The following is a 22,471-nucleotide window of genomic DNA, read 5'->3' as shown; positions in this document are numbered from 1 at the left end:
TCCTGCCCGGGCTGGCTTTGAACCACGATCCTCAGATCTCAGCCTCCTGAGTAGCTAGGATTACAGGCGTGAGCCACCAGCACCCAGCTTTATTTTTATTTTTTGTAGTCATGGGGCTTGAACTCTGGGCCTGGGCTCTGACCCTCAGCTCTTCAGCTCAAGATGAGCACTCTACCACTGGGAGCCACAGTGCCACTTCCGGTTTTCTGGTGGTTTATTGGAGATAAGAGTCTCATGGATTTTCCTGCCCAGGCTGAACCGTGATCCTCAGACTTCAGCCTCCTGAGCAGCTTGTCTTACAGGTGTGAGCCACCAGCGCCTGGCTTGATATTCTTTTATATGATCAGAGGCACACAGACATTGCACCTTTGTGCTCCTCTTCTAAGAGTACCCTCCTTTGGTCTCACTTGTGTGTGACTGCCTAGAACCCTGTATAATTTATCATATCCGATATTTTAGATATTTAGATGAGAGAAACATGCATCTTTTGTCTATCTGAGCTGGGCTTACCTTGCTTAACATGATTTGTTCTAGGTCCATACATTTTCCTGCAAATGACATAATATTCTTTCTAATGGCTATATAAAATTCCATTGTGTATTGGTACCACATTTTTTGATCCACCCATCTATTGTAGGGCAGCTGGGCTGTTTCCATAACTTGGCTATTATAAATAGTTCTTTTTAATTTCTTTTTTTTTTTTTTGTTGGTCGTGGGATCTTAACTCTGGGCCTGGGCACTGTCCCTCAGCTCTTCAGCTGTAGACTAGCACTCTAGAGCCTCAGCCCCACTTCAGGCCTTTTCTGCTTATGTGGTGCTGAGGAATCGAACCCAGGGCCTCATGCATGCAAGGCAAGCACTCTACCACTGAGCAACCTTACCAGCCCCTAGTTCTTTTTAATTTCTAACAACCTCTTAACCTGTTTTTAATAGTCTCCAGAACAAACATTTAAAATACATAAGTGTACTGGTGGCTCATACCTGTAATTCTAGTAATTCTTAATTTAGGAGGCTAAAATCTGAGGATCTCAGTTTGAAGCTAACCTAGGCAGACAAATTGGAGAGACTTTTTGCTGTCCAAAAGCCAGAAATAAGGCTGGGCACTGGTGGCTCACACCTGTAATCCTAGCTACTCAGGAGACTGAGATCTGAGGATCATAGTTCAAAGTCAGCCTGGACAGGAAAAGTCCGTGAAACTCTTATCTCCAATAAACCACCAGAAAACTGGAAGTGGTGCTGTGGCTCAAGTGGTAGAGAGCTGGCCTTGAGCTGAAGTGCTAAGGGATTGTGCCCAGGCTCAGAGTTCAAGCCCCATGACCAACCAAAAAAAAAAAAAAAAGCCAGTAATAGAGCTCTTGTTCAAGTGATAGAACACCAGCTTTAAGTGAAAAAGCTAAACAAGCCAGAGGGGCTCTGAGTTCAAGTTCAAGTATCAAAAATACTTTTTCTGGTACATAAAACCATGAAAGGGGGGCTGGGAAGGTGGCTCAGTGGTAAAGCTCTTGCCTTGCATACAAGAGGCCCTGGGTTCGATTCCGCAGCACCACATAAGCAGAAAAAAAGCCGGAAGTGGTGCTATGGCTCAAGTGGTAGTGTGCTAGCCTTGAGCTGAAGACCCCAGGCCCAGAGTTCAGGCCCCACGACCAGACCCCCCAAAAAAACCAAAAAACAAAATAACACGAAAGGGCTGGGAATGTGGCTTAGAGGTAGAATGCTTCCCTAGCATGCATGAAGCCCTAGGTTCAATTCCTGAGTACCACATAAACAGAAAAAGCCAAAAGTGACACTGTGGCTCAAGTGGTAGAGTGCTAGCCTTGAGCAAAAGAAGTTCAGAGACAGTGCCCAGATCCCTGAGTTCAAGCCCCAGAACTGGCAAAACCAAACAAAAACCACTTTAAGCTGATATTCCTCATTTACTTAGATGTTATTGTTAGGCATCAGGTTGTTTCCTGTTTCATTATAGAGATGAAGACAAATATCCTAGTTCCTGCCTCTTGTGCCATAACTCCACTTCTGGCTTTTGGATGGTTAATTGGAGCATAAAAGTCTCATGGACCTTTCTGCGCTGGCTGGCTTCAAATCATGATTCTCAGATCTCAGCCTTACGAATAGCTAGGATTACAGGTGTCAGCCACCAGTACCCAGTAATACTACTCATTTCTTTTAGTACTGAGAATGGAACCCATGCACTCACTTATTTATATTTTTTTGTTGGTGTGTGGCTTGAACTCTGGGCCTAGGCACTGTCCCTGAACTCTTCATCTCAAGGTGAGCGCTCAACCACTTGAGCCACAGTGCCACTTCCTGCACTCACATTTAATTGGCAAATGCTCAGTTCATCCACTAAAGCCATTCCTCCAATCCTTTAAGGTTTTCAAATAGGGTCAGTTTTTCAAATAGGCCAGTTTCTAACTTTGATCATCCTAATTGTGCTCCTGAGTAGCAGGATTACAGGTATCAATATCTAGGCCTGGATATTTTTTATGATTCTTTAGAGAGAACCATCACTCAGTTGACTGCACTACATATAGTACCTTGTACCTAAATGTAACACGCACCAACACACAGGTATACTTTTTCTTTACAGACATACTTTCATGTGTGTATTACATATTCAGGTCTGTTTATTCCACAGGTAGCCTACCAGATTCTCTGCTACACACCACAGGTCCAGGCCACTACCTGCCTCACCTACAGTCCTCTCAGAGGTCAGCCGGTGAGCGCCTAGGCCTCAGAACCAGTGTGTCCATTGATTGATGGAACCACCCATTAATCCAGAGACCAACCCTTGACTTATGACACCAGTTTCTCCCACAAATGCACTGGGCCCTTGAGGCTTATCTCAAGAATGTGGCAAAGTCATGGGGACAGGGCTGTGAGCTGGTGCTGGGAGGTCATACAAGGAGAGCCATAGGGAAGCCATAGCTGTGGGGCTGAGCCAGTCACAGAAGGAGTGACGAGAGCCTTCTGCAGAAGATTGAACAGGTGTGGCAGGATGGAGGATGGTGGTCAGTGCGAGGCACAAGAGTGGACCCCATAGACCAGTTGACACATAGGGTGACCTCAGACCTGGAACAGCCCCTAGACCTGTGAGGGCCATTTCTATCTCCTGAGCAGTCCAGTGACCTAGATACCATCTGGTTATTAAGGTCCTAAGTGCCCCTACTTTCCCCCCCTACTTTTGTCAGTAGTGTGGCTTGAGCTCTGGGCCTGGGAGCTGCCCCTCAGCTCTTCAGCTCAAGGCTAGTACTCTACCACTTGAGCCACAGCACCACTTCTGGTTTTCTGGTGGTTTATTAGAGATATAAGCGTCTCATGGATTTTCCTGCCCAGGCTGGCTTTGAACTGTGATCCTCACAGATCTCAGTCTCCTGAGTAGCTAGGATTACAGGCATGAGCCACTGGCGCCTGTACTACTTTTTTTTTGAACAGTTGTGCTCAAGGGTCTTTGGAGTCTGCTGTGCACAGGATGATGACTTACTAGGCTAGTTGTACAGAAGTCCTTTGCAGAGCTCCTCAGAACCTGCCTGGGTGGATGCTGAGAGCCTCAGGGAATCTGTCAGATGAACTGCACAGAAGGCCCTTAGATATAGCTAATCTAAGGTTCCCATTTTACACAAGCATATTTTAAGAGAAGGCCCAGAGAGCAATATGTGTTCAAGGGTCTGAAGCAAGCAGTTGCAAAACAGTATATTTGTACCATTCCCAGATGGAGATCCCTGGCCAGTGTAGGGGCAGGAGGGCAGGGAGACAAATACCATCTTCCCTCTCAGATCTGCACCTGGCAGGCCTAGGAAAGCCAACCTTGCTGAATCCAGAGCTCCCCCTTCCCTATAGCTCTGCCCACTGCACCCTATCCATGGACAGGCCCCAGCCTCTAGCTGGCTGCAAGGCCTAAATGGGCTGGTGGTATGGTCAGCTGATCCTTCCTACAGCCCCAGCCTCACCTCAGCCTTCAAATGTAGTCACCAGCTGCCAGTGGACCATTCCCCCCACTTTCCTACTCTCTTGGCAGATCTCCCCTTCTCCTTATCCTGGAACCCTCTGCCTCTTCTTGCCAGTTGCCCAAAAAGGCCCAGAAAGCATTGGGCTGGGCACTAGTGACCTTCCATCCACCCCATCTGACATGGTCCCTGTCACTTCCCTGTACCCATGTGTTCCCTTCCTGTCTCTCTCTCCAAGGACACTTGGTCATTCCTTGGGGTGAGAGTTGCTGGAATTTGAGTGGCACTCCCAAGGCACTGAGGCTCTGGAGCTGCACACAGCAAGTGCATCTGCACCACACATATGGAGCTACAAATTGTTTTCACCTCAGTTGTGAGACTATAGATTCAGGAGGACCACACTCCCCAGAGCCCCTGTTGAGTTAGGAGGGAACATTTCATGCAAGGTCTCTTGGGCTGCAAAATAGATGGGAAGATGTCAGGATGTCAATGTGGTGTGGATTAAGTAGGCCATGTCATCCAGGCTGTGAGTTGTTTCTAGGACTCGCTCTATGGCAAGCTGAAGCCTTTGGAGACAGATGTAGAGACAGGTTATTTACGGAGGGGTATTCTGAATGGAATTCCAGCACCACTGTCCCCTTGGGTCTCTCTAGTTACTAGGTCCTGACCTACAGAGACCCACCTACATTACTTCCAGGAGGGAAGAGGAAGCTGGAGGGCAGGACACAGGAAAACCAAATTAGGGGAAAAAAAATGTGAGCCTGGAAGAGAAGTTGGGAGGGCTGAAGTGAAGAGCTTCTGAGAGGACATCATTTCTTCCCTCACTTACACAAACTTAGGTCCCTGATTTTTTTTTTTTTTTTGCCAGTCCTGGGGCTTGAACTCAGGGCCTGGACACTGTCTCTGAGCTTCTTTTGCTCAAGGCTAGCACTCTACCACTTGAGCCACAGAACCACTTCCAGCTTTTTCTGTTTATATGGTACTCAGGAATTGAAGCCAGGATTTCATGCATGCTAGGCAAGCACCACTAAGCCACATGCCACATTCCTAGCCTTAGGTTCCTGGGTTTTTTTCCCCCGTTGGTCGTGGGGCTTGAACTCTGGGCCTAGGCACTGTCCCTCAGCTCTTTAGCTCAAGGATAGAGTTCTACCACTTAAGCCACACCACCACTTCCAGTTTTCTGGTGTTTAATTGGAGATAAGTGTCTCATGGACTTTGCTGCCCAGGCTGGCTTTGAATCGTGATCCTCTGATCTCAGCCTCCTACACTAGGATTGCAGACATGAGCCACCATTGCCCGGCTTGGTCCCTGTTGTTTTTTTTTTTTTATGGCAGCAGCAAATGGTACCTGGGGTGATTTCTGCCTCACCACTTCCCTACATGGCATGGTTCAGTTATGAGGGAAACTCTGGAGGGCAATCGGACTGGGAACCCTCTGCTGTGCATGGAATTACTACAAACTGCACAGAGTGTGGGGAGCAGGGGGCAGCACCCTCAGCAAGCATAACAAGGGCTCCACAGTACTCAGGACACAGGATCTGAGCTTAGATATTTTCCTACTACTTTTAATCAAACACATGTGACTCTTGACAGTCTGCCTAGTGGCAGAAGCCAGAGAAGCCAGCAGCATGCTAGCGTTTTCATGCTGAAGTGAAAAAAATCTGAGCAGCAAGTCCAATTTCCTTCCTCCCCAGTTGACCTCATTCGAGACCCACACTGGGCCCAGGGCTGCCACCCTTAGATTGCCACCTGCTGCATGGGTTTGAGTTTTGGGGACACGGCAAAGTCGCAGGCTGTGCACTTCTTGAGCTCATCCATGGTACAGCCTTCCCAGAGCTCCATCAGGACTAGCCCTTTGCTGTTGCACACGTCGAACACAGCCTTCTCAGTGATGATGCGGTCCACACAGTTCTTCCCAGTCAGAGGCATGGTGCATTTCTCCAGGATTTTGGGCTTGTTATCCTTTGAGCAGTGCTCCATGGTGACCACAACTCTGGTGGTCTCATTGGACACCAAATCCATGGCCCCACCCATTCCTTTCACCTTCTTCCCAGGTATCATCCAGTTAGCCAGGTCCCCATATTTGGAAACCTGCATGGCACCCAGCATGGTCAGTTGCAGGTGGCCCCCTCGAATCATGGCAAAGGACTCATCACTGCCAAAGAAACTGCCCCCGGGGAGCACAGTGACTGTCTGCTTGCCTGCATTGATGATATCGGGGTCCACCTCGTGTTTTAATGGGAACGGGCCCAAGCCCAGGAGTCCATTCTCACTGTGCAGAAAAACAGTTATGTCAGGGCTGATGAAGTTGCTGGCCAGCACGGGGATCCCGATGCCCAGGTTGGCATACATGCCATCCTTGAATTCCAGGGCTGCACGTTTGATGATCCGAGTTCTGATGTCATCTCCCTTTTTGGCTTTGGCATCATCTTTCTCACTTCGTGTGATTAAACGCTCGATTCTCTTCTCAAACTTCGGCCCCTTTATCACGCGATCTACATAAATGTTGGGAACATGGACGTCTTCTTTGGGAAAAGTGCCCACATCCACGATCTCTTCCACCTCCGCCACAGTGACTTTCGCGGCCTTGCACATGGGCAAGTTGAAGTTCTGGGCGCTTCCTCTGAAGATCAAGTTGCCAGAGCGGTCAGCCTTCCAGGCCTTTATTAGGGCAAAGTCGGCCCTGATGGCTTGCTCCAGGAGGCAGTGCCGGCCATTGAACTCCCGTACCTCACGGGGCTTACTCAATTTGACTCGGTGGCCATCTTCACCGTAGAGGATGGGCGCACCTCCTTCCTGCACCAATGTCCCGTAGCCGGTGGGCGTGTAGAAGGCGGGCACGCCGGCCCCAGCGGCGCGGATCCGCTCTGCCAGGGTGCCCTGCGGGGTCATCTCCAGTTCCAACTCGCCCGCCAGGTACATCTTCTCGCAGAGCGCGTTTTCCCCCAGGTAGGAACAGATCACGCGCTTGACCTGCTTGGCGGCCAGCAGGAGCCCCAGGCCGAAGTCGTCCACGCCCACGTTGCTGCTGACCACCTTGAGGTTCTTCACGCGCGTCTTCAGCAGCCCCCCGATCAGGTTCTCGGGGATCCCGCACAGCCCGAAGCCCCCGAGCATGACGGTCGCCCCGTCCTTGATGTCCTTCACCGCCTCCACCGGGTCGGTGTAGATTTGGATGAGGGAGCGGGGGCTGGTAGAGAAGCAGCGGGAGGAGCCCCGGGACAGCGCCGGTCCCCAGCGGGCCGCCGGGACGGGCCGCCGGAGCGCCGCCGACGCCAGGAGCCGCAGCGCCGCCATCGTCCGTCCGTGCGCAGGGCGGGCGGTGGGGACTGGACGGGGAGAGCCCGCTGCGCCCGCGAGAGCGCCCCGGCCGGGCCGCGTCACAGAGCAGGGAGGGGCCGCGTCCCAGCCGACGCCCAGGGGGAGCTGCGGGCCCGCCCACCGAGACCCGGGCTTCCCGGGACGCCGACCCACCCTCGGCTCTGACCGAGGCCAGCCTTGGACCACGGCCCTCCCACCTGCACCAGCCACAGTGGCCTGCATTAGACACCTGCACTAGCCACACCTGTTATTACTGCCCAGCCTCTCTAACGTTTTGCCTGGGCTCGCCTTGAATCGCGATCCTTCTGATTCAGATTCACTGGGCTCTCTTTAAAATCTGAGTCGGATCTTGTCACACATACCCCGCCCCATGGCTCCAAACACCCTGCCTAGGTCAGAGGCACCCTAAGTCAGAGAGTGACTTGTGTTAAGCCCCGATCTGCTCCTCTGTGTGGCCCTCTTGCTGAACCACACACAGGCCAGTTTTATGCCCACCTTGGCCTTTCCATCCTCCCTGCCTGGTATTAAAACAAAATGCCGCTGAAACACCTGTGTGTGAATGAGTGAACTTCAGACTGAAGAGAAGGAAAGAGGCACAGAAAGGGCAGTAACTGCCTGGGTCCCTGAGTCAGGGCACTGCAGAGCCAGGATTCTAGCTCAGGCCCCTGGTATTCAGAGCCTGAGGGTGCAGCTCCTCCCGCTCTGGTCCTCCAGTGCAGAGCCTCCCAGTGCCCAGGCTGCTGCGCAGGGACAGAGAGGCGCCCTTCCCTGGGAAGGGCCACAGGGACTGGCGCAGGTGGTGTGCAGTGGGGAGGAGGGGAGCAGCCCCTATCAGGACCTCCTATCAGGACCTCACCTCCACCCAAGGAGTCCTTTCAGTGCTTGCTCACAGCCAAGAGAGGCCGCTCTGCACAGTGCCAGAGCCTCTGCTGAAACCACCTCCCAGGAGTCCTGGGGCAGCTCCCAGCCAAGCCCTGGGCCTCACCATCCTCGGCTTCCACACAGAGGCGGAGTCCCAGGTCCTTGTCACGGTTCAGCAACCAGCGGTCACTGGCTGCCGTGATGTCCAGCACCAGCCAGCCCTCGTCCCCAGCTCGGAGCGTCTGAAGATCCAAAAAGAACAAGTCAGACTCCCTGTGGACATGAAAGAACAATTAACCGAGCATCAGGGGTTGGCACCAAGCCTCAATGTGTGTCTGGTTCTCCTGGGGACCGTTCCTGGGACCTCACCCTGCCCTGGTTTGGGCTAAGGCCCTGGGGTACCATAAAGAATAAACAAAAACTAGCTACTGTCCCCTTGTCCAGATGAGGAAACAGGCTCAGTGGCTCAGTGACCCATCCAAGTTTCTGAGCCAGAATGGGAGGGTGAGGACATCTGGCCAAGTATCTTTCCCATTTTTCCTTTTCTGAGGCTGTTCTCCAAGGAGGCTCCCCTTCCTGGGATCCCCCCCCCCCAATACCAGGGCCCATACAGGACACACTGCCAGACCCTGACCATGAGACCCTGAGGCAGGATGGCTGCTCAGGCAGAGAGAAGGCACCTGTTGAAGTGCTCCTGGACCACCTCGAACACGCTGACGTGGAGGGTCGTGTTGAGCAGGTGGGTGCTGGGCACCTTGTAAATCCGGAACTCAGCAGCTGTGACTGCTTCCCCGGCAGGAATCTGGGTCAGGTCAAAGAGAAACTCCTTCCAGTGAGGCTCCTGGGGGCCCAGGCCTCGGTCTCTCTCCACTGGAAGACAAAGCGGGACCCAGCCAGTCACTAGCTGCCCACATGGCTTGGGCTTGAGTAGGGTCTCAGGCAGCCTGTTGGGGGCCAGCTTCCTCCTCTGCAAGCTGACTTGTTCCAGGCTGTATTCGAGTATAGACAGAGCTCCATGAAGTCATGTAGTGAGAACTCCATGAGGGCTCAACAGGCCCTGAGCCCTAAACCCCACTTGTAAGCCTCCTGGAGTCCTCCATTGGCTCAAAACCCACAGATGAGACAGCCGAAGGGGAGAAGGATACCAGAGAAAAGGACACAGCCAGACCTTGTGCCTAGAATGGGAGATGGGGAAGAGCTGAGCTGCCAGAGCTGAGCTGCATAAGGAGGCTGAGTGTGAATTTTCCTGTGTTCAGGGAGAGGGCAATCAGAGGGCCACTCAGCAGAGCAAGGCCATGAGTGGAGGAGCTGAGGATGGAGGGAGAGCCATGTCACAGAGCTCAGAGCACCCAAGTTCCTTTTAGAGGTCAAGGGGAATGAGGAAGGAGCCAGGTGAGAAAGAACAGGAACACCAGGTAGGGCTGACAAGCTCCTGGAGAGGCCATCAAGGGCCAGGGAAGTCACAGGGTGGAGGAGGTGACATCTAAACTGGCCCTGAGGGCTGGGAAGGCATCCTGCGGGTGGAGGAGGCCCAGGGTTGCTCTGGAAAGAAAAGAGCTGATACGCACGGTGAGTGCACTGGGAATGCAGGGCTGGAGAGAGGCTATGCCTCTGGCCAGTGGGGAGCAGGGTGGTCTGAGATGCAGACATGGAGGTGAGGATGAGGATGAAGGACAGGCCGTGGATTCAAGTCAAGCTGGGGACCAGGCTGGGACAGGCCCAGCTGTCTGGGCAAAGGCCAAGGTTGTAGAATACACCCCATGTTTGCCCAGCTGCACGGAAATGCCTAGGATGGTATATTTAGGGCAGTGTTACTTTAGCCTCCTGTCACTTTCAAACACCAACAATCTGTGTTTCCAGATGGCAGGGGTGGGAACCGCCAAACCTAACACTGAGATTTTAATTATATGTGTGGGTGTCTTTTAGAAACCATCTCTGACTACTGGCCTTAGTGACCACATGCCAGGTTTTAAAAAGCACCAGGCTGTGCTGCCAGGGGGATGTGGGAAGCACTTCCTGTCCTAGTGGTAGGGACTGGGTCCAGAGATGGACACATGCACACAGCTGTGCTGGGAGGGACCAGGGCACAGGCCTGCTGGGCAGAAGCAGGTGGGAAGCACTATCCCACTATCCCCACACCAGGGAGGAGAAGAAATGGAGGAGCAATATTCTGTAGTAGCCTACGGTGCTGGCCATGAAATATATGTCCGAGAGCCAGACTGCTGGGAGGCAGTGTGACAGCTATGTAGTCCGTATTGCCCCCGCCCCAAGTAGAGCATTGAGGGTAGGTTCTAGACCTTTTATAGGTGATTTTCTTGCTATGGAAATCTATACCTCTGCCACTTTCACTGGGCTCAGGGACCTCACAGAGATTCCTTCTCTATGACTGTTAGAGTCCTGATTAGCAGGACAAAGTAGGTCCAGACTGCTGGCTGTTACAGTGTGTGGGACAGACCAAAAGTGGGTTTCTCTGCATGTTCTTGTCCCTTCCAAAATATCACTGGTGTCTCCCCTAGGGTTCAGTGAAGATGACAGATATACTCTGGGGTCTCCTTGTCGGACCTGGGAACTGTAGGAACAATCCATAACTCTGTAGCTCTGTAGCCCCTCCCTCAGTGACTTGTGTGTCCTATACAAGCTGTCTTAACAATCTTGTTGTTCTAAATGTTGCAATATTGTAGTTTCTAAGTAACAAGAACAACAAATCTTGTTCAACAGAACTGGTACCACTTCTAAACATCTTCTTCCTCTTATTCTTTTTCTTATCCTCCTGGCAGTATTGTAGTTTGAACTCAGGGCTTTCTCCTTGGCATTCTACTTAAACCAGGTCTCTAGCCCTTTTTGCTTTAGCTATTTCTAGATAGGAAATAGCTATTTCCTCATAGTTAGCCTTAATACATGATTCTTCTACCTATGTCTCCAGAGTAGCTGGGACCACAGGTGTGCCACACATTCAGCTTTTTGGTTCAGATGGGATCTGGCTGTTTTTGCCCAGGCTGATCTTAAACTGAGATCCTCTTTTTTGTTTTGTTTTGTTTTTGGGTCCAGTCGTGGGCCTGAACTCTGGGCCTGGGCACTGTCCCTCAGCTCTTCAGCTCAAGGCTAGCGCTCTACCACTTGAGCCACAACACCACTTCCGGCTTTGTTCTTTTTGCTTAGGTGGTGCTGAGGAATCGAACCCAGGGCCTCATGCATGCAAGGCAAGCGCTCTACCACTGAGCCACCTTCCCAGCCCAACTGAGATCCTCTTAATTGCTTCATCCTGAGTACCTGGGATCATGGACATGAATATCTTCCAGCTCTCCCATTTCCAAACTTTTGTGACACTGGTTAGTGCAATCAACCAAATGCCCAGGAACTCAAGCCTCAGAAGCTGCCTGCCATGGATGTTGCAGGCAATACTAGATATTGGGAGAATTTTAGGAAAATGATGGCTTTGATCAAAACTGGATCAAAGTTTCTGGGCAGGAGGTAGCATTGTGCAGACATCACTGATACTGGATAATGGGAGTGCCTGACTGCCTGCTTACTTGTTTACTTGCTCACTTGTGCTCTCTCTCTCCCTCCCACCCCCTCTCTCACCTTTGCTGGTCCTAAGGCCTGAATACAGAGTTCCTAAGCTTTTCTGCTCAAGGCTAGTGCTCTGCCACTTGAACCACAGCAACACATCCAGTCTTCCAGTGCTTAATTGGAGATAAAAATCTCATAGACTTTCCTGCCTGGGCTGGCTTTGAACCATGATCCTCAGATCTCACACTCCCAAATAGCTAGGATTACTGGTGTGAGTCACTGGTGCCTGGCAGAACTGTGGGTGCAGCTTTGTACTTGGTGTTGTAGAAGAGCATATTTTGGGGCCTGATTTTCCCCTGCAGTGGTTCTTGGTCAAGCTGTCTCTGTTTTAATCACATGTACAGCACTGAGAGGTCAGGTCTGGATAGAAGCTGGTTCTCTCTGTCACAGTTCTCACCCTTCCATCCTCTAAGTGCTTCCCCTGTGTGGCCTCAGTATCTCTGTCTTTGAAGTAGGAATCCTGGTATCCTTTATTCATAAGTCTATAGAATGGCAGAGATTGTGAGACAGAAAGGATGGCCATTCCTTAGGAGTGACCTCCTTAGGCCATTCCTTAGGATGACCTCTAGTTTCCTAACTCAGTGGATATAAATAATGGGTTCCAAGCAGTCACAGGGAAGGCAGGGAAGGCAGGGAGGATGGAAGAGAGACCTTCAATTTCTTTCTTTTTTTTTCTCTTGGGGTAGAGGGAAAGTCTTGGGGCTTTAACTCGGGGCCTGGGCACTGTCCCTGCACTTATTTTGCTCAAGGTTAGTGCTCTACCACTTGAGCCATAGCTCCACTTTCATCCTTTTTGGTAGTTTCATGGAGATGAGAGTCTTACAAACGTTTCTTCCTGGACTAGCTTTGCACTGTGATCCTCTGATCTCAGCTTCCTGAGTAGCCAGGATTACAGGGCACTAGTGCCCTGCAAGTTTCATTTTTCTAAGCAGAATTTTGGAATGAGAAAATATAAATATGCATGTAAATAAATCATGTAAATATATTAGTTCAACTGAAAGGCATTTGAATGACTTCAAGATGTCTCTTTTTCACCTGCCTGACCTTAGTCTCAGCACTTAGCCTTCTGGGCTCTGTGTTCCCATTTGCAAAAGGATCCTTAAACATAGAGCCAAAAGAAGACTGTAAAGAGGTTGTTAGTGTCAGCCATACTTGGATATGTTCCAGCATATGGGGAGTGTTTCTGTTTTGGTGCATGTCCCATTCCTACTTTTCTATAACAAGGTCTGGAATCTCCCAAACATGCTAGGATTCCAACAAGCATTTCTGCAGCAGGGTTATGGCTGGACAGAACACACCAAATATGATCTATACCTTTTTGTTGTTGGTGGTGGTGGTCATAGGGCTTGAACTCAGGGCCTGGGTGCTGTTCCTGAGCTCTTCTGCTCAAGGTTAATGCTCTACCACTTTGAGCCAGAGTACCACTTCCAGTTTTCTGGTGGTTAGTTGGAGATGAGTCTAATGGACTTTACTGCCTGAGTTGGCTCCTGGGTAGCTAGAATTACAGGTGTGAGCCACCAGCACCAGGCATGATCTCCTCCCCTTTTTTTGCCAGTACTAGGGCTTAAACTCAGGGCTTGGGCACTGTCCCTGAGCTGCTTTTGCTCAAGGCTAATGCTCTACCACTTGAGCCACAGAGCTACTTCTGGGATTTTCTTTGTACATGGTATTGAGCAATCAAATCCAGAGCTTCACGCATTCTAGGCAAGCACTCTATTACTAAGCCAAATTCCCAGCACATGATCTACATTTTTGTACACACATGGGAACACAACCCTGGAGTCCTCACTCCTGTCTGGGACTAAGCCATTTTCACCACTGCATGATGCTGGAAACAGCACCAAAACAAATTGAGGTATGGCCCAAATCAAGACAGTCACCCACACGCTCGGCCCAATGCCCACTTGCCTCCCACCATAGCTCCACTTTCAGGGTCCACAGGGCAAATCTTGGGAAAGGCCTTAGGTCTGTGCAAAGTGACCTCTCAAAATTTCTCAGTGAAATTATGCTTCTGGCTGTGGGGTTGGGAGGTTCATCCCTGGGTCCCTGGCAGACTCAGAATGACCATGATGTGTCCCCTGCCTGGCCACTGTCTTTCATCCCAACCATCTGAGAATCCCCTGAGTGGCTCTGGGAGTGGTCATTGTTTGGAGACAGTTTTTGGGGGGGAGAGGGAGGCTTACTTTCTTAATTTATAATTAATAATAATTTTGTGGGTCCTATAATTTTCACTTTGGGGCATTTTGGGAGAGGATTCCTGACTGTTTCCTTCTCTAAATTTAGAAGGTGTTAGAAGATTCTTTTACTTTTCTCACTCATTTCTCTTAGTCACATCCAAGAATATTTACTAATTCATCTCTTAACACATTTGGAAGCAGGAAGCGGTCTTCATTGCTGGAGAGTCACTATAGAGGCATTGGGAACATGGCAGTAACAAGACAGCCCCTTGGAGTTTAAAGTCTGATGGGAAGTCAGACAGAACCCAAGAGAGTAAACCAGTAAGCTCAGCAAGTGTAGTTTGTAATCCCTGCATTCAAGACACAGGAGGAGCAAAGAATTGGAAAGAAGTCAGAGTGAGCTCCTATCTCAAAAAAAAAAAAAAAAAAACCACCAACAACATTGGGTGCTGGTAACTCATGCCTGTAATCCTACCTACTAAATAGGCTGAGATCTGAGGATCACAATTCAAATCCAGTCCAGGTGGGACAGTCCACGAGGTTCTTCTCTCCAATTCACCACCAAAAAAAAGCCAGTTTTGGAAGCTGTAGTTTAAGTGGTAGAGTCCCAACCTTGGGCAAAAGAAGAGAAATTATTTTCCTTACCTTAAAAACTTCAGCACAGGGGCTGGGAAGGTGGCTCAGTGGTAGAGCACTTGCCTTGCATGCCTGAGGCCCTGGTTCGATTCCTCAGCACCACATAAAGAAAAAAGCCGGAAGTGGCGCTGTGGCTCAAGTGGTAGAGCGCTAGCCTTGAGCTGAAGAGCTGAAGGACAGCGACCAGGCCCAGAGTTCAGGCCCCACGACTGGACCAAAAAAAAAGAAACAAAAACTTCAGCACAGTGGTCCTAAGAAGCCCTGTGGTCTAGGGAGAATTGTAAATTCACTTGCTGCTAATGCTGTGATAGTCCATAGCCTTGGAGGTAAGTGGGCACTATCAGGCCATAGTGTACCTTAAAGCTTCCAGCTACACAGGAACTTTGATTGGTCAGCTCCATAGAGGCCTGAGGGCTACAGAGACACAATGTGACCCCCAGAAAGCTCTAACCAGGGATGGAAAAGTTAACATTCTGAATAGTTTTACTGTGGCTTGAAAAAAAACAAACAATCATGAATCACCCTCAGCATCCCTTCTCTAACATCTGATAAAACCACTCTGGTGTGCATGCTTCCAGAAAAGACCTACTGTAGGCAGGAGGTGGCGATACCACTGTCCTCATTCTGTCTGTTCACATCCGGTGCCCAGGCCCACCACTCACAGGTAGGACCTCCAGAAGTCAAACTTTGCATTCGTTAGCCCAACACCAGCAAAGCATTGGCTGTATCTGTTCCCTAGACAAAACCACTCACCCAGATGATCTAAATTTGTCTTGTTTCTGATCAAAAGAGAGGCTTCAAAAGCTACCCTTCCTTCTCCTTTTCCTCCTGCTCAGAGTGGTTGATGGGACAATTGGATCTTCTGAGCTGTCTAACCTATCTTGATTCCCTTTAAATCTTACCTGGCTTCCCACAGGTCCTGAGAGGAACATAAGCTTAGGCTGGAGTCCCAGGCCCTTTTCAAGCTGGCCCAGCCTTGAGTCTGTCTGAGTGCCCTCTTGTGCCCTCTGTCTGCATCCACCTTCCCCCCAGAGTCCCCTTTGTGGAGCTATGCTGTCGTATGGCACTCCCTCTGCTTCTTCTACAACAACAACAACAACAACAACAACAAACGACTTCCCCTTAGTGCAGCTGAGGTGAGGAGTCTCCATATTTCCCTTCCATTCCTCACAGGCCAGGAGGTTGGTCTGTCCCTCTCCCCTGGGCCAGAGTCCCTGGCTTAGCTGGTCTCTGACACACCCTTTAGAGAGAACATGTAGGATGGATGGGCTGCTCTCAGTAGTCTGCTCATCAAGCCCCAGTGTTCCAGGAGAGAGTCTGGGCACAACCTGTCCTTCCCTGGGGCTGCCTGTCCCAAGACACAGGCTCCACGTGGAGCCTCACCGCTGGTCTGGGAGTGGCCCCCACATCACATCACAGCATCGCCATTGGAGGCCACACATGTTTTTATATTGCTGTGGGACTTAGTGCCTCTCCCACCTGACCCATGCAGGTGGGGACAGGCTTTCCAAGGACCTGGGAGGGGACAGGCTGAGCCTGTCTGGCTACTCTTGCCAGTAACAAAGGCCAAGGGGCCCCAGTTCCACCTAAAACAAGACTCTGATCTCCTGAGTCCCTGCTAGCTGGAGGGAGAGCCAAGGGCCTGGCGACTGGGCAGCAAGCATCCTGAAGGCCTTTCTTCCACAGAAGCCCACTCTGCAGACAAGAGGCCCAGGTGCACTGTGAGGCATTTCTGGCCAGGCTCATTACCGACTTTCCTCAAGATCCCTTTTCCTAAGTGACTCGGCACACATAATTGCTGGTCCAGGCCTTAGATGGCTTCAGACTCTAAATTAAAAGGGAACACCCACCCAGGCCACCACATCAAACCTGCCACAGCCAAAAATAGTCCCAGGGGATGTGAGCAAGAAGGATACGATTCCTCCTGTAGCAAAGTGGCAAAGAACTGAACTGTGGGAATTTTCCAGAGAGACAGTCATGGTGACACATCTCTTGCCTATACAGAGGGGCTCCTGTGATGAGATGGACTTGATGAGTCTCCCCACCCCATGCTCACCTGTGGAGGAACCCCATCGGCAGGTAGGGTGTGGACACATTCTTTGGTCAAAACTGAGAAGGCTTCAGGGCAACACTGCAGAGATGGGGAAACCGAGGCCCAATTGCTTTGGAAGTAAGTCACATGAGAAGTTAGGGTCATGTAATGTGGACTTGGGGCCAATGTGAAATGAGTGGCCCTAGATTTCAGTAGTGGGTGATAATGGGGTGAGGAGGTACTTGTCAACTGGGGCCCCTCAAGTGCCAGCAGAAGACGCCTTCCTCCATGCAAGACCCTGTGTGACTCAGGATCCCAGTGGAGGGCTTGGGAGATGCTGTACCCACTGTGGGCATCACAAAGATGGGGGAGCACTCCTGTCCCACCTGACAGAGCTCAGACTCTGTCACCTGGCTCTGGAGCCCTTGGACCTCCTACTGCACTTGTCCATCACCTTTGCATCTGCCCTGAGCTCCTGCAGGAAGAATTTAGGAAACATGGAGGAGTGGGGTGTCATAAGGACTCAGATTTGGCCTCTGCTTTTAGGTTGCTCAGTTTTCAAGGGCCAGGAGAAAGAGGAATTGTGTGAAAGATAGGCAGAGTGAACTTGGGATTCTAAGAGATGTAAGCACCAAGGAATCTGCCTCCCTGGATAGAGGGACCCATCAGATTTCAGAAACTTTAGTCCAACTCTTACTTATTTTTGTCAGGACTGGGATTTGAACTCATTACTTTGTACTTCCTATGCAAGTGTTCTATTACCTAAACGACTCTCCCAGCTCCTTTGAAAGAGGGGTAGAGTTTTGACAAGCAGAAGTGAAGGTGAGTCAGAGCCTGGTGGCTCATGCCTGTAATCCTAGGTACTCAGGAGTCTGAGATCTGAGGATTACAGTTCAAAGCCAGTCTTGGCAGGAAACTCTGTGACACTCTTACCTCCAAATAATTACCAGAAAACTGGAAATAGAGCTCTGGCTCAAAGTGGTAGAGCAGTAGTCTTGAGCAAAAATGCTCAGGGACAATGTCCCAGGCTCTGAGTTCAAGCCTCATTAACCACCAAAACCACCACCAACAAAAAAGGAATGAAGGAGAGGATATTCTGGGCAGAGAGTACAAAGTGAGAAAAAGCACCGAGGAAGGACACAATATGAGTTCTATGTATTAAGTTACATGCAGCTGGCCACTGTGCACATCTGCTTTGTCCTACACAAGACTGGGTGGCATCTTCACTTTCTTTGTCATGGAGGTGTGGAAATAGAGGATCAGACTTGAAGCAACTACCCAAGACCTCAGGATTAAAACCCAGGTTCAATATATCCACAGAAGAATTTATTAAACTAAGGGGTTGGTTGTCCATTACACTGGGAGTGTGGCTCAGTGGCTCAGCTTGGGCAAGGAGCTGGGTTTGATTCCTAACACCATAAAAATATATACACACATACAAACAAACAAAATGTTCAGAGCAACTTTATTCATAACCTCAAAATAGAAATGATCTCAATGCCCACTAGTAAGAACAAATTAGCCAGGTACTGGTAGCTCATACCTGTAATCCTAGTTACTTAGGAGGCTGAGATCTGAGAATTGTGGTTCAAAACCAGCCAGGCAGTAAAGTCTGTGAGACTTTTTTTTTTCCTGCCAGTCCTGGGGCTTGAACTCAGGGCCTGGGCACTGTCCCTGACCTTCTTCTTTTTTTTTTTCTTTTTTTGTTGGTCATGGGGCTTGAACTCTGGGCTTGGGTGCTATCCCTGCGCTCTTCAGCTCAAAGCGAGCACTCTACCACTTGAGCCACAGCACCACTTCTGCTTTTCTAATGGTTTTATTGGAGATAAGAGTATCACGGACTTTTCTGCCTGGGCTGGCTTTGAACAATGATCCTCAGATCTCAGCCTCCTGAATAGCTAGCATTACAGGCGTGAGACACTGGCGCTCAGCTTCGGCTTTTTCTGTTTATGTGGTACTGAGGAGTTGAACCCAGGGCTTCATGCATGCTAGGCAAGCACTCTACCATTAAACCACACTCTCAGCCCCCATGAGACTTATTTCCAATTAACCACCAGAAAAGTAGAGGTGGAGCGGTGGCTCAAAGTGGTAGAGCCTGGGGCTGGGAAGGTGGCTCAGTGGTAAAGTGATTGATTTGCATGCATGAGGCACTGGGCTCGATTCCTCATTAACACATAAGCAGAAGAAGCTGGAAGTGGCATTGTGGCTTAAGTGATAGAGTGCTAGTCTTGAACAAAAGAGCTTAGTGACAGCACCCAGCCACTGAGTTCAAACAACATGCTGCCAATAGCAACAACAATCAATTAATAAAGCCAATTCATGATCTATATATGCAATGGAATACACCCAATTTTAAAAAATGTGCAGAAGCAACAATAACTTTGATGAATTTCAAAATTTATGTTAAAAGACTAGACACAAGATTCTGCCCTTAACCAGGGAGTCGGTGGCTCATGACTGTAATCCTAGCTACTCAGGAGGCTGAGATCTGAGGATCACAGTTCAAAGCCAGCCCCAGCAGGAAAGTCCATGAGATTCTTATCGCCAATAAACCACCAGAAAACCAGAAGTGGCGCTGTGGCTCAAGTGGTAGAGCACTAGCCTTGAGTTGAAGAGCTGAGGACAGCGTTCAGGCCCAGAGTTCAAGCCCCACGACCGACAAAAAAAAAAAAAAAGAAACAAAAAGATTCTGCCCTTTATGATGCCTTTTATATAAAGCTTAACACAGGCCAAACCAAGCTGTGGTGATAGAAAAGCAGTTGTGTGGTGGGCTGGCCAGCAGGACTAGGGGTCCTAGCCCCCCATCAGTTTTTGTGTGGTTTGAGTTTTATGTATAAGCACAAGTAACGTCTGTAAATCCCAAGACAGTAATGCATTTTCAAAACAAGATCATCAGTGCACAGCAAGCATTCACATTCAGCCTGAATCAGCAGCACTTGCTGCATCTGATGATGAGCCATGCCTGGGGCTGTGGGGAGAGGAGCTGCTGGTGCTGGGGATAAGCTCAGGATGTGCAGGTCAGGAGATGGCCTGCTGTGTAGCCTTGGGAAAAACACCTACTCTGACATAGCATCAGTCAGGGTCTCAGGGCTAGGAATGTCAGAGCAAGAACCAGGCTAGAATTCCAGTCCTCACTTAGCCCACATCCTTCCAGAACCCAAAGCCTCAGCTTACCACCAGCCCTGTCCTCAGGAATCTGAGACCCTAGGACTAAATTAGCCAGGCTCAACAGAGGGTCAAGACAAAGGTGAAGATCCTGCCTTCCCTTCTGCCTGCTAGCACTTTTGGAGCCTTGGTTTCAGTCTGGAGTCAGGGCACTTGCTTCTCCACTGATCGGGAAAAGGATGCAGGGAGCACATGCAATTAGTCCTTCCTGCCTCCTTCTACCCTCAGGAAGGCTGGGCAGGTCTGGATGCCCAGGGGATGGGGCAGTGCTGTGAGCAGGGGCTGCTGATGTGGAGCTAAGGGTCAGGGCCAGGAGGTGCCTCATTTTCCTGACACCATCCATGTAGCCTGGACAAGAAAGCAGAGGACCAGGGACAGGGATGAGCAGGATCTAAAGGCAGGCCCAGGAGTGAGGACCAGAACTTAAGTGTTGTGCTCAGGACACAAGCTCAGCTCAGGGAGCACAGGGAGATGAAGGACAAGACCCATCTGTTCCACACAGTAACAGCCCCATTACTTCATTCTGATTGAGCAGGCCTGACAGTCATTAGTCTAGGACGGATGGACAGATGGGCCAGGCAGGGCCAGTGGTTCTCACCATAGCCTTGACTCCCAACATAGGCCTTGCAGAACATGCCAGGCTTCCTAAGGCACCTACTCCTCAGGAGGTCTGGGGTGGGCCTGTGGCTCTGGGCCTTCCAGGCTTCTTCAGCAGTCAGGGGCCTGGCTTCCCAGGGCCAAATGGGCCCATAGGAAATGTGCAGCTGAAGGTCACAGGTGTGGGAAGCAAGTATAGTCATGACCACAGACACTCTGCTGTTTAGACCTCATGCTGGTTCTGGAGCCCTGACCTTCAGGGTTGGTACATGTCTAACTCCTCACACACAGCCTGGGTAATTACCAATTAAAACTACTCTGGCCAAGGGAGTTGTACCAGTGCAAGGTGTCCATCAGAATCAAGAGGGCCCTTCTGAAGGTGCCGCCCACAGCTGCTGCCACAGAACAAAGGCCTGCTTATTAATCCCACACGTCTGAGGCCCACATACTCATGGAGCATGCAGAACTGGTGTGGGAAGAAAAGGGATTTGGAATCCACAGCCCTGGATGTCACCTTGGATGCACTGTGTGGCCCGGGCTGGCCATGTCCCACTCTGAGCCCTTGAAATGAAGCCAGCAAAACAGTTTCACATACTGTTGCCAGGACTAGGTGAAGAATGGAAGGCGTGGAAGTTCAAATGGTAGTTGTTCTTACAAGTAGATGTACAAACATCCACTTGTTTCTACAATCCCTGCCTTCCTTCCTCCCTACCTTCCTTTACTCCCTCCCTCCTTCCTTCCTTCCTTCCCTCCTTTCTTCCTTCCTTTTTTTTCCTTCCTTTCTTTCTTTTTTTAAAATTTAAAAAAAAATTTTTTTGGTCAGTTGTGGGGCTTGAACTCTAGGCTTGGGTACTGTCCCTGAGCTCTTCAGCTCAAGGCTAGTATGCTACCACTTGAGCCACAGGGCCACTTCCGGCCTGTTTATTTGGTGCTGAGGAATTGAACCCAGGGCCTTATGCATGTGAGGCAAGCATTCTACTGCTGAGCCACCCAGCCTCTTTCTTTTGCTCTTTCTTTCTTTCTCTCTTTTTTTTCTCTTTCTTTCTTTCTTTCTCACTGGGTACAGGCCAGACCCTGGCCCTGGGCTCTCAGTGCTGGTTAGCTATCTCGCTGGTTGTGAGCTCCCCAACCTCAAACCACCACCATCTCTGGGTTGGGACAGCAAAGGCTTAGCTGTCCAATTATTCCTGCCCCTTGAGAAACAAAGGGCTAAGGACCTACAAGTCCTGCTGCAGCTGGGTCCCTTGTGTTCCTCTGCCTTCATCCCCTAGGAAACTGCCCATCCCCAAAGCCTGGCCTGCCAACAGAAATGTCACCTCCTTGACACTGGGAGTAGGAACAGACAACCTGGGCCTTCCTGTGCTATTTCAGGGGTACCACTGTCTGTCTGGGGCTTCCTGTCCTCACCTATCATCCTCACCTGGGAGCTGGGGAGAGAAAGACGGCTGTTCCCAGGGCTGCTGGCAGGATAAGAACCTGCTCTGGGGAGAATGGCCTGTGGCCATGATAAGGGGGCCTCCCTCTCCCTTCTCTTAGCCACATTGCCTGGTCCCCAGACCCAGGCTGCTGTCCAGCCCAACCAGACCCCTGACTGTCACTAGACACAGACAGGAGGCAAACTGGATGGGGACCTGCCCCACAGTAACTATGCATGGCTGTAGATGACAGTGTTGATAAAATAGCACTGAGACCTCAGGAGTAACTGGCTATTCGGTTTCTAGAAGGTTCCTCAGAAAAGAAGAACCAAGCTTTGTCTTGGAGGAAGAAGGTCCAGTCCTTCCCTTTGGTAACTTATAGGCCTGGGCACTCGCTCTATGGCAGGCCAGCAGTGCCCAGGTACCATGATTCATGCAGACAATAGCCCACATTCCCTGCCCCAGGGAGCTGTCTGTCCTTCCTCCTCCAGCTCTCCCTGACAGCACCCCACCCACCCAGGGCTTCCTGCTGCACAGGCAGAGCCTGCTGTGGACTCGGGGCATGTGGGGCAGCTCTGGTCACTCTGACGATGTGACCACAGCTTTCCACGCTGACCTTTGTCCCTCTCCTCAGGCCTGCCCTTATCACGGTGTTTACTCATCCTTCTCCTCAGGACCCACTGCCTTCCTGGTGCCGCCCAGGTGGGCTGGAAGCTCACCAGACTTTCTCGGGGGTATGTTTGGGGTCGGGGTG

General features: G+C 50.5%; 2 protein-coding genes across 2 annotated transcripts in view; both read right to left on the bottom strand.

Annotated features, from left to right (window-relative positions):
- LOC105986097 (bone morphogenetic protein 8A) overlaps positions 1–22,471 on the bottom strand; it is a 28,627-nt gene that overhangs the window by 5,609 nt on the left and 547 nt on the right. The window contains exons 2-3 of the mRNA XM_013016853.1: positions 8,806–8,995; positions 8,250–8,398 (exon numbers count right to left, since the gene is read on the bottom strand). Of these exons, the coding sequence (XP_012872307.1) occupies positions 8,250–8,398; positions 8,806–8,995 (339 nt within the window). The remainder of the gene's footprint in view (positions 1–8,249; positions 8,399–8,805; positions 8,996–22,471) is intronic.
- On the bottom strand, positions 5,681–7,240 carry Oxct2 (3-oxoacid CoA transferase 2). Its single transcript, XM_013016756.1, has one exon. The coding sequence runs from the start codon at positions 7,238–7,240 to the stop codon at positions 5,681–5,683; it is 1,560 nt and encodes a 519-aa protein (XP_012872210.1).

This window comes from Dipodomys ordii, unplaced genomic scaffold (genome assembly GCF_000151885.1).
Source record: "Dipodomys ordii isolate 6190 unplaced genomic scaffold, Dord_2.0 Scaffold33, whole genome shotgun sequence".
NCBI lineage: Eukaryota > Metazoa > Chordata > Mammalia > Rodentia > Heteromyidae > Dipodomys > Dipodomys ordii.
Note: the sequence above shows the minus strand (reverse complement) of the source record. Positions and strands in the feature narration are given on the sequence as shown.

Excerpts from the sequence above, each read along its gene's own strand:
- Oxct2 (XM_013016756.1), bottom strand. The coding sequence starts at position 7,240 with ATGGCGGCGCTGCGGCTCCTGGCGTCGGCGGCGCTCCGGCGGCCCGTC.